Source organism: Dreissena polymorpha, chromosome 8 (assembly GCF_020536995.1).
Source record: "Dreissena polymorpha isolate Duluth1 chromosome 8, UMN_Dpol_1.0, whole genome shotgun sequence".
Classification (NCBI taxonomy): domain Eukaryota; kingdom Metazoa; phylum Mollusca; class Bivalvia; order Myida; family Dreissenidae; genus Dreissena; species Dreissena polymorpha.
Genome location: NC_068362.1, coordinates 75,039,362 through 75,051,426, shown reverse-complemented (window position 1 = coordinate 75,051,426; position 12,065 = coordinate 75,039,362). Strand labels below are relative to the sequence as shown.

The following is a 12,065-nucleotide window of genomic DNA, read 5'->3' as shown; positions in this document are numbered from 1 at the left end:
ACAAGTTGTAACCTATCAAATCGAAATGAGTCGGGCACGTGTGACGATGTTTTGACTCATGTAAATGATTAGAATATTGCGACGATTGTCCGTTTGATTGTTTTACATGATTGTTTTACGAGAATTTGGACCAAAATTGTTGACAGGCGTATGGGCAGTAGATTGCTCGCAGAGCAGTGGTTTTGGAAGGTTACGGTAGGCTATACTTAATGGTTGAGGACACTTCGAACACGAAATGTTGACAAATGACAGTTATATAAATGAATTGTTCATATCAACACTAATCAGTCGGTCCTCTACATAGCAGAAACCACTTCAACGTCTAGAACACAACTAGATCAGGTAGGAGATTTGAATATTATTTTATAAAAGGTTGAATATTGTATAGCTTGTATTTGTTCTCTTTATTTATTTACATTTAGTCACGTTAAAATTATAATGCAAATATCGATTTTAAACTTAATATAATTATAATTTGTTCAAATATTTGGCTTCAAAGACAAAGAAGTTGCGCCTAAAAACTATACAATTTACATACCAAACTAGTTTTAAAATTGCGATCGAGGTCAAATGATGGTTATTAGTGCAACTTAACTTCAAGACGTGTTATCTATATGGCTTAAGTTTCAGATAATCTACTTTAAGTTTGCGCTGGAATATAAGGTGCATTTTACACATACTGTAATTATACAGTATATAGAAACTTGTGTTGAGTAACACATAGAGAATAATTAAAATAAATATATAAAGATTATACGATTTCCAAAATTTAAACTTTAAATACAATCTTGATGCATGCTATGTCACGGTTCATTTATCTAAATCTTAATTATTCACTAGAGAAAATTAAGATAAATAGCATCTCTATAAAACATATAGATAATTTCATACTAAGTTTTCAACGCATAGTTTTCTATTGTAAAATATTAAAATAATAAATGCCTAGCTGTTAATTATTATTGCCTTTGTCTTTCCATAATCGTCTAAGGTTAATATGAATACAAGGCGATGTCTGGTGAGGTTTGATTAAACTCAACAGACATTTGACTGTTGAGCTTGTCATGTTGGTTCAAACGTGATTTGGATTGTACTTTAGCCCAATTACTACGGATCAATGATGAAACGGGTATAAAATAACTTGTATGAAAAGAACAATTCAAACTATAAAAATGTGTTTCCTTTCGGACATAACCGTTAATTATTGTTTTCAGTAAAATGTGAAAAATTCACGTTTTTACTCGCGAAGCGCACTTACAAATATGTAAATGTATATTCTCACTTTCTATTTAATAGTCAATAATAGTTCATGGTAAAACCCCGAAACGACACAAAAATCATCCGTATATTTGAAAATATTGACCTTTGTTTCCATAGTAACCATGAAGACGTCAGCTTGCCTCGTGCTCCTCATGATCGTGTCATCCATGTTGGCAGTAGACGCGCAGTGGTTTGGTGGTAAGATGGCGTTTTGTTGTTGATGTTTTTTTGCGTTCACCTTCACAATTTGTTGTGTTGCGTTTCATGTGTTTAAGACAAATTTGCAAAATTTGCATCAAGTGGTCTGGTATATTGTTCCTTTGTTCGTTATAATTATTATACGCAAGTGTTGTTTACTTGCATAAACAACGAATTGTTGTCGAATAATGTCTAAAACAATATATATATATATATATATATATATATATAATATATATATATATATATATATATATATATATATATATATATATATATATATATATATATATATATATATATATATATATATATACACTAATTAAATACTTTGAATTAATAAATAAATATGTATTTTATAACAATATAAATAAATAAATAAGTATATATATATTTATATATATTATATTTTTATATTTATTTGTTTATTTATTTTTATTCTTTAAATATTATTCGACAACAGCTCTATATTTTTATACGCAAATTAACAACACTTGCAAACAACGGATATACTGATTATGAAAAATCTACAAACTATTTGACTATTTGACTACTGTATAGTACTGACTGCCATTTATAGACTTTTTCCATAAAATAGTAAAGCAACCACACATTGTTCTAGTATTATTATATACTATTTAATTCTAAATAAACGAGTGATATTCGACTCTTTGATAATCTCAGGGCCCCGATTTGGCGGTCCGTTCGGACCGTACCCGTACCCTTACCCGGGGAGTTTCGGGAGACCCGGGTGGGGATTGGGTGAAGGTCGAGGTCTCGCCTTACTGGGTTCAGCGGCCCTTCTAGGGAGTGGAAATCAGCTTGGCCAAATAGTCGGTGGTTTTGGTCTAGGCAGTGCACTGGGTTTCTGGTAAACTCTGTCGGTACATGAGATAAAGTTGCGTTTAAAGGTACAGTGTCGTTGCTGTGCGGATGGTTATATGTCTCGAACTAACTCACTAACTCACTTTCTTAACTAGTACGAATTTTTAACAATTATAGGCATTTATTTATTATACATATGTTTGCTTGTTTTACGTGATCATACAGGCGTTGCGCTGATTTAAGCGTTAAGAACTAACTGGCAGTTTAATGTGCAGGCTAACATGAGAGTGCATTCGGCCAGTACCTTGTGTAGAAACAGGCGCACACTTCTCGTCGGAACTTAATGTGGCGCTTTCGGTTATTTTTATGCTCATCGTTGTTAAATTTCCGATATACCGCTAAAACGTTGTTCTGTAAGTGTAACAAATGATTCCAATTGTTTTTTTGAGTATGTATTTCGTTCTCTAAATCGAGGGTTTTTAATATTAAAGAAATGACAATTTTTAATAGGGCATGTACAATTCTTTGTAAACAATCCAAATACTGATCCGCGTCGAGATCTGGTTTATTATATGTCGATCACATATAAATTAAGGTAAATAATGCGATCACTTGTCTTCAATGCATACGTTTTATATGAAAACGAGATACATGTATGTGGACGTATTCAAATTACTTATATCGGACCGAAAAAAAACAAACATAGACACACGTATGGATCACCAAAGTCGACTTGTCCTTGCAACATATTAGCTTTTCCAGCGTCCATGCGTCTTTCTCAATAACAGTTCACAATAGTAACAGGTACGACGGAAAAACGTTTGTGAGAAGTAACAAGACATATACGCCATGCTATATCATGTCTATTTACGGAGCAATAAAAAACGGCATTTCGAAATTGTCACATTGCTTCATATTTAAGGTTTAGGGCCTGGGTTCGGGTTCGGGCCTTATTACGGACCTAGATTTGGGCCTCGCTGGGGACAAGGCCGCGGGCTGGCGTATTTAGGGGCGGCTGCTTTGCTTACCCAAGGAAACCCGCTCGGAAGGGCGGTGGGCGGTCTGGGCTTACTGGGCTTGCTTGGATAACCGCGACTTGCGCAGTCGCGTGTACGTGATTTCACCATGCAGCTTGCTTTAAATCATGCGTAAGCATTCATATGAGTCTTGTTCTGAGAAAACTGGGCATAATGCATGTGCGTAAAGTGTCCTCCCGGATTAGCCTGTGCAGTCCGCACAGGCTGATCCGGAACGACACTTTCCGCCTAAATTGGATTTTTGCTAAAAAGAGACTTCATTTAAACGAAAAATGTTATAAAAGCGGAAAGTGTCGTCCCTGATTTACCTGTGCGGACAGCTCAGGCTAATCTGGGACGACACTTAACGCACGCACATTATGCCCAGTTTTGTCAGAACAAGACTCATATGTTCATGTTTTTGGTTTCTTCTCGGTCTGTTATATTAATATCACACTGATACTATTATAGAACGACAACAATAACCTGCATATTGTAATATTATATACATAATTAATAACATTTGTACAATATAGTAAGAGCATGTTTTATAACATATTAACATAGTAACATAATTTTTGAATGCTAAGCATTGCGTTTATAAATGTATGTTTATTTAAATGCATAAATGTATTTAATATTTTTTACACTTTAGTTAAGGTGTCTTAACTCAACAAAATATATAACGTGCTAAATAGGAAAAGTATTTAATTACTTTAAAGATTTGGAATGACATTTATGGTTAAATGATGTTTACCTAAAAGTATAAATTCACACAATACGCGAACTAGTATTTGTTCCGTGTGTAGTTGTGTCTAGCTTCAAGCTACGATTATGTTCGCACACAAATTCTTACAATGTTTGATATCACATAGCAATGTCATATTTTATACAATGTTTTATGTTCTAATAAAGCCATGTATTTTTTCAGTTTAGCCAAACATGTTCACAGCGGAGACGAATTTGACAATTTGGAGCGCCTTTATCGAAAGTCTTCTTTGAATGTATTATAATTATAAAAAATTCACTTGTTTTATTTATCCATACGTGTTCCTTGTATTTATCTCTATCACACACAAAACTTACAAAATGTCAAAGTGACAAATGTTTTTAAGCACGTCCGTATTCAATTGACGTTAAATTTTAAGTCTGTCTTAAAAACGTTTTTTTTTAGTAATGAGGGGCTAACACTTATAATACCTTAAAATGTTGTCAGTCAAATATAATGTATTTTCAAACACCGGTTTATTTCCCGATTCGTATCTGTAATCGATTTGTAAGGAATAGTGTCGATGAATACATGCATTTAACAATATTAACACCATTAAGTTGTTTATCTTTAAGTAATAAACGTCCGAAGTAGAGAGGTCACAAACCCGAAGATGAATAAACCAGTACATAATGTCGAGACATTATGACAATAATACGTCAAATTTACCAGTATATTGCTTTGTGGGAAATGATGTGTGACATTAATATGTCTTTCTGACATTCCAGCTTATTCATATTGAATGATATATGAATACTATACGAACGCACAATACTCATATGAGTCGCGTTCTGAGAAAACTGGGCATAATGCATGCGCGTAAAGTGTCGTCCCAGATTAGCCTGTGCAGTCCGCACAGGCTAATTAGGGACGACACTATCCGCCTAAATTCGGTTTTGGCTAAGAAGAGACTTCATTTAAACGAAAAATGTCATAAAAGCGGAAGGTATCGCCCCTGATTAGCCTGTCGGATTGCACAGGCTAATCTGGGACGACACTTTACGCACAAGCATTATGCCCAGTTTTCTAACCGCTAAGCCACGCGACTAAGTGGGCGGAGCGATCATCGTCCAGACAAGATGTCAAATGTGACAAACCGGAACAGCACATAACTTTCTATATTTTGGATATAGGCAATTGACAGCGCAATTAATTGCGAGTTAACAGGTTTAGAATAATATTGTCTTGCATTCGTTACGAGAGCAATATAACTGCTCTACTGAGAATATGGATTTATTTTCGCCCTCCATTGGGTATTCAACAACAATCTGAGCGTTCTTGCCAATATACAACTCATCGAAGATTCGCGTTAGAGCTATGTGTTGTTTATAGGTAAAATTGATTTTCCAAGCGGTTCGGAAGATGTCAAATACATGTTTTTATTTACAACTTTATAACAACAACAACAATAATAATAATAATAACAATAATAATAATAATAATATCACGTCATCAGATAATGTTCACACTATTCAGCAACGAAGACGGGAAAGGCTTTGGTGTTCAAACGTTTATTTATTTTTAATGAAGACCACATTGATGTGTCAATATGTCAACCGTAAAAATATGTTTTCTTTTATTAAACATAATTAATGATAAGCTACATAAAAAAAATCAGTTTTAGTACGCTTTTATTTTAGGTACACTTGCACACGCGGTTTTCATTCATGTCCTGAAATGCGGGTAAAATAAACAACACCTTAATAGGCATTAAATTGTCCCCTGAATAAACTGAGCCAAAAAGTTTATTTCCATCGTGCAAACATATATATTTACGTAGCATAAATCATGTATTTACACTCATGTTATTTCCTCCATATCATAATCACGTATGGAACCATAAAAACAAACAAAAACACACCATAATGACATCAGCCAAGGAGGGTGCTTCCCAAGCCAACGGCTCCTACGGTTTGTGCCAATGGATTTCTGGAAGACAGTAGTGCGGCAGATCCCAAGAGAGCAATACCACTTCCAGCGCCCGCTTGCCCGCCGAGAACACCACCCAGACTGGCGCCCAGAAGGCCTGCTCCTAGAAGCCCCAGACCAGTTCCACCGAACCCGCGGCCGCCAAACCCTGGACCGCCGAATCCAGCGCCACCGATACCAGGTGCGTAGTATCCGTGTCCGTATCCATATGGACCACCGAAACCGCCTGCTAATAGTTTACACGTTCCTAAATATACTTAAGCATCTCTCTTAGAAAACGGGATTTAATTAATGTGCGTAAATGTCGTTACATATCAGCCTGTGCAGTCCGCACAAATTAATCAGGGACGACACTTAGCGCTTGTATGTTTTTTTTGTTTAAAGGAGGTTTCTTCTTAGCGACGATTCAAGTTAAGCCGACAATAATTTTCTTACTTGGGACAAGCATTTAACCTCGTTTTCCCAGAACAAAGCTTACCTGTTCTTGCTATATCCAACAAGTTAATTGATCATATGCATGACGCATTGGGTGTGTGCCATTGGGTGCAGTAATGTGTGCGATATGTAACATTTAGTTATTGTTGCAATTTTCGTTTCGAATGACGATAAATATATGTCACAAATTATTAACTACTGTATCTATAAAAGTAAATACTTAATTAGCATTTGGCCGAAAGTTTGACCATACAAGAAATAGTAATAGTATCTGATTTTCACATGAATGAAGATAAACTTCTTATACATAAGACAAGAACTTTAGCGAAGTTCATTTTGCTGTGTTCACATCCAGTCTGTGATAACCAATAAAATCATATTGTTCTTTGTTCGAAACGAATTCCTCGCTGTTCGCGGTCTAAATCTGCATATTTGTTTGACATAAAAACATTGGATAATATAAAAAAGGATCAATCAGGATTGGTCTTCCGACAATTTTTACAGTGAAAATACATTATACACCCAATTACTAAAAATACTATATAGCTATTTGCACGCACATTGATATTAAACACAGTAAACAGAACATTACATTCGACGATGGAACTTACCGAAATGCTGGGCGTTGATTGTTAATAGGGAGGAGACTAGAAGGGCCATCACTAGGCACGCTGAGGTATTCATGGTTGCTATGAAAACAAGAAACGTTGAACAATATATGTGTATATTGATAGAGATACACAATGCTATTTTAATGACCTAGGATATTAAATATATGGTTATGAGTCGAATATATATATTACTAGTTTCCATCGTACAACGTATGTTATAAGCTATATAATAATACATACATTCATGTGTCATTTATAACGGAGATAAATAAATATATGTAAACTATAAACGTATGCAGCTATAACAGAGAACTTGATAAAGTGTAATCTGACAAAATAGAAATAAGAAAAACGAAAACCTACCGGTTCACAACGATGTTTCTGTAATTGATAGTGTTTCTATGCATCGCTGTACCTATTATATATAAGGGCCCAGTAATGACAGGGTACAGCCGATTCTGAATATTTGACAAATTTGACAACTGATAGCGTCATCTCTGTCTATCGAATAACAAGCGTGACATGTACATTGAATACACTGTATTTTGATTTAATACTGTAACTTTCTACCTGAAACAACAACACATTATTCGTGTATGCAAATACAGACAATACGTATTTGCGTTCTGGAATAGCATGTATCTGGATCATCACCTTACAGCTTACACTAATCATTGGTTATGCCAAAGTATATGGTTCTTGCTACAAATATAATACGAATAAAAACACAAATATGCTATCTGGAATAATATAAAATGTCATTGAACAATAATCTTTTTGCATTTCATATTTTTTTAAATTAAATCTGGTCGCTTTAAAGCTTGGACGCAGTAGAAAAAATAGAAAAGTTTATAAGATAAATACTAGAAATATATAACGCATTTAATAACTTGCACGGTTTGTGTATTTCTATAACATTACTGCTCAAAGTGGTAACTTTTAATACAAAACACTTGGTCGATTAAAATGGACAGAAACTTTCGTTAGAAAAGCCCATGAACAGCTTTGAATCAACGCAGTAAACGTGATGCATTTTCATGGATATCTTTTAAAGGTAATTAAGATGATGTGGCATTCTATTTTGCAAATACACAAAACAGCAACAGCAATTAACATCAATAACAACAAGTCATTCTTAATTGCTTTGTTTTGATGGAAAGTCTTGCCTCGGGCGTAGACATCTGAACCACGAGCGTCATCATGTCAATTAAGATGGACTCGACCAATTTAATGTCTCAATAAAAAAATGCACCTTTACATTTATGAACATTACATGCACGATGTAAAAGTGCGCTATTTATTTCACGTGGCCTTAAAAAAAGCGATGTGGTCGATACATAGCAATACTTACTGTCCAAATCAGAGGTGCTCAAGTCGATCGATGCCTGAGAGTCAGGTCTGCATTTTAATGGTTTGTTTTGGCAATCACATATTTCTCAATAGTTATAGATATTAAAATAATTCAATACGTAGGTGTGATTTTATGTATTCATACTGTTGGAAAAGTACACTTAATGACATAAATAGTCAAGATTTAACAAGGTGCCTGTACCACGTGACTTTTTCGGCTATATGTGGGACAATCGGATGTCAACAAAACATCGCTGCAGGTAACGTTTTTGATAATTTCTTCATTAATTCAAAACCATTTACAAAAAAAACAAATACTAGTGCCCGGTCATTGTCAAAAAACACAACTTTGTTAAGTTTGCGCAAAAATAGTGTTTTTTTTCCAAAAAGTGCCAACGCGTGTTTGAAAAGTCATGAAGTGAACTGCTATGTGTGGTATATTTTTTTAATCAACCAACAAAGACGTTGATTATAATGTTGTCGAAGGTTTACAAAATAGGGCGGACATTGTAATTCTTTATAGAGAAGCTACTTACATTGTATGTTTGCGCAAATACATCTGATCAAGTAAGTAATTCAAGTTATATGAATTTATGCAAATGTGGGTAATTGTTCAACGTCCTTGTCACTATCGACTTTCAAGATTCATGTACCTTTTCAATCCTCAGAGGGGGTAATCACGTATCGATCAAAATAAATTCAAGATGGCGACGTCCGTGTCGAAACAGATATTTTCGCCGCAGCATACCTTCATTAATTTTGTTTGATTTCTGAAATGCCGCTTACTTTCCAGCCATTTCAGTAAGACAGTTATTAGCGCTTGTTTCGTATTGATATTAGCTTTTTATCGCGACTTTACGCGCTCCGATTTTTCTTAGCGGGAGCTGAAATTGTGTGCTCCCGATAAGAAAATTGCGCAGCGAGAAAAGTCGGGTTATAGAGCAAATATTAATACAAATAAACGCTTATCACTCTCTTGTTGGTATTGCTTGAAAGTGAGCGGCATTTAAAGAAATTGTACAAGTAATAAATGATATAAAACGGCGAAAAATACCTGTATTGACATTGACGTCGTCATTTTGACGTGATTACCCCCTCTGAAACCTGCTCAATGCAAGGTGTAGTGTTTTTCTGTTACAGTCAACGTCATAATGACACCTTGGTTATATGGGCGTATATACGTACATGGCAGATAAATAAACCCGGGGGTTTCCGAATGTACCTGGACGGAGAATTGACCACGTTGTTGAATGTGTTTTTCTTATAAAAAAATAAATGTAAGATTACACGTATTTTTTTTAAAATCATATTACATTTGTTCGTATTATTGTATGCGGACATTTTGTATTGTTGCTAATTGATGAGCGTTCAACGCTGTTGTTGGAGTACGTGCATGTGGCGCATGTGCTTAATTCTTTCGAAAAAAGTGATTTTCTAGATTTTCTTGTCATGATGATTTTACGTTTATGTTCGAATACAAGTTCGAATGACGTCATTGCAGTCAAATAAAATAAAATTATTCGTACAAGTATAGTCGCAAAGTTTGACAAATAAATTTGACATATTGATGCACGTAAAACGATTGTTTGTGAAACACATCATCAATGAATAGTTTATTTTAAAAATAGGTACAGACAAATTTGCGTATGCAGCTAAGTACCGTCGGTAAATTGATTATGGAAATTACGATGCGATGAGTGTTGATATAACTCGTTTGATTGTGTATTTTTCGACGTCATCATTATTGCGTCAAATACATTTTTCATGTGACGCCGTGAATATGATATCATGGGAACTTGATCATAAACGAGAATTCGCCTAGGTAGTACATGTGAGGTCGGGCCGACACCTGTATCACCAGCGGAATAGTAGAGGAGTTCGTGCACACGACGGCTTCTGAAAGGTACAAAATTAACACACGCTAAAAAATAAATGTAATATATATATATATATATATATATATATATATATATATATATCGTTATCGTGGTCAGAACAACGAGATTAATGAAAACACATGTAATTCCAGAAATATAAGTTTTCTTAAATAGTAAAACTAGTGTTACAATGTCGCATACACGTATACAGTTTTTGTTAAAAGTGAGTGTCCAGTTTCAGGGAAAAAATATATAAAACCTATCCATTTGGTCGGTCGTAAATAGACCAAAATGCATAAAATGACTCGCTATGCGGCAATCGGTGTACCATTTACTGTTAAGGTAATCAGCATAAGGTAAATCATAATTTAAGATTGCCCTGACCCTTGTGCTACAAGCATGGTAAACTCACCGCTGTTTCTGTGAAGTCTAGGCAGCTTCGTGTGGCCATGGCCGTCCGTGATGTCTGTAATGTTGAAAATGTCACCGCCCAGTAACTCTTGGAAACACGCGGCAGCGGGGCGGCCAAAGTTGGTGAAATATAGGTTTGTCTGTCCACCTGGATAGTTCCAGCGGAACGTGCCGTTTGTGCATTGCTCTGGTACGACGATCTGGATCTCCCCGCTTGGAATATCCGGGTCACTTTAAAAATATTACATTTGGACGTTAAATGGTTAATGTTTGTCATAAATATTATGCGAAATAGAAATGATTTTTACAAACTTTATAGTACAAATGCATTACACGACGTTTTAAGTATGTACTTTGACAACATAATTGTGTTTTCATGCCATCACTGTGAAGTAATTGTCGACATACATAATGCAACATTAATAATATTGTATATTGTTTATCGCTATTTGCTTGGCATTTTATTTATTTAACAACGATGATGACATTAGCATGTATTAGCCCGTACCTGTCTTTGGTAAAGTCTGGCGAAAGGTCACATTGCCCACCAAACAACATCGCTTGACCGTCGCTGAGGAACATTGCTATTAGCACTAGGTCGCCGATAGTAAAGATTATACGTCTCATTTCTAAAATACAATATTACTGTTGTGTACAATACGTTGGTGCAGTTTTGATTTAGCTGCCTTTATTTATAAGCATACAGTATGAAAAGGATTTTCTTTTAAATATCAGAACAATGAGATAAGCAATCTAACACTGTTAATAGAGCATGAGCAATAACAAGTCCCATTTTATGTCTACATTTTCAGTCATACTATATTTAGTGTTGCCATGTTGTCATCCTAAATTTTAAATTTGTCATTGTGATAATGAAACAATCAACAGCATATTGTCTTGTGTTTTTTTTTTAATAAAAAATATTAAGGGTGGATGCGAGAATCGTGCCACGCACTTTTTGTTCTGTGGTCTGGAAATACATTTTAAAAAATCCAAACACATACGCCTAATTCGTATTGAAATTCTCTTGTTGTGCTTGACTTAGTTTCGACGAATTACAACACTTGTGGGGTTACATTTTACTTAAAAATGTTTTTTTACATTATGGTATGCAAATCAATAATTCGAACAAACAAATCATAAAACTAAAAAATGACCAGATCAGACAAGAATAAAAGGACACAAAATCTATTCACATGCGTTAGTACATACAACTTAAATTAATCACGGTTTTGGGAAGTCCCTTAAAACATCGAATGCATTTTTTTGCACATTACCCTACCTTCCATCACTTTTAAATGCGACATTGAATTTACTATTATCCGGTGTCGTTCTTTTTCACGCCAAATTTAATATTGAAATAGCATTCTGATCAAAGAATTAATCA

General features: G+C 34.8%; 2 protein-coding genes and 1 long non-coding RNA gene across 6 annotated transcripts; 1 reads left to right on the top strand and 2 right to left on the bottom strand.

Moving 5' to 3' along the window:
* LOC127842955 (uncharacterized) lies at window positions 1-4,332 on the top strand. The gene is made up of 4 exons (XR_008032006.1): window positions 1-342; window positions 1,375-1,455; window positions 2,140-3,428; window positions 4,228-4,332. It is a non-coding gene; the product is annotated as an uncharacterized LOC127842955 (long non-coding RNA).
* Window positions 4,333-5,519: 1,187 nt separating this feature from the next.
* LOC127842935 (neuropeptide-like protein 31) lies at window positions 5,520-7,927 on the bottom strand. Of its 4 annotated transcripts, none has more exons than XR_008032001.1 (3): window positions 7,404-7,927; window positions 7,041-7,118; window positions 5,520-6,223 (listed from the first exon to the last, which is right to left on the bottom strand). XR_008032001.1 is itself a non-coding variant. In XM_052372736.1 (2 exons), exons 1-2 carry the CDS (start codon window positions 7,111-7,113, stop codon window positions 5,937-5,939), a joined length of 357 nt encoding a protein of 118 aa, XP_052228696.1. In that variant the 5' UTR covers window positions 7,114-7,363; the 3' UTR covers window positions 5,520-5,936. The 4 variants fall into 4 exon arrangements, 2 of the variants coding, with proteins under 2 accessions (XP_052228696.1, XP_052228695.1); XR_008032002.1 differs by having other exon boundaries at window positions 5,520-6,220; XM_052372736.1 differs by lacking the exon at window positions 7,404-7,927 and having other exon boundaries at window positions 5,520-6,220; window positions 7,041-7,363.
* A 2,063-nt stretch (window positions 7,928-9,990) lies between these two features.
* Window positions 9,991-11,408, bottom strand: LOC127841858 (uncharacterized). The gene is made up of 3 exons (XM_052370985.1): window positions 11,187-11,408; window positions 10,680-10,909; window positions 9,991-10,286 (listed from the first exon to the last, which is right to left on the bottom strand). Exons 1-3 carry the CDS (start codon window positions 11,303-11,305, stop codon window positions 10,177-10,179), a joined length of 459 nt encoding a protein of 152 aa, XP_052226945.1. The 5' UTR covers window positions 11,306-11,408; the 3' UTR covers window positions 9,991-10,176.
* Between the last annotated feature and the right edge of the window lie 657 nt (window positions 11,409-12,065).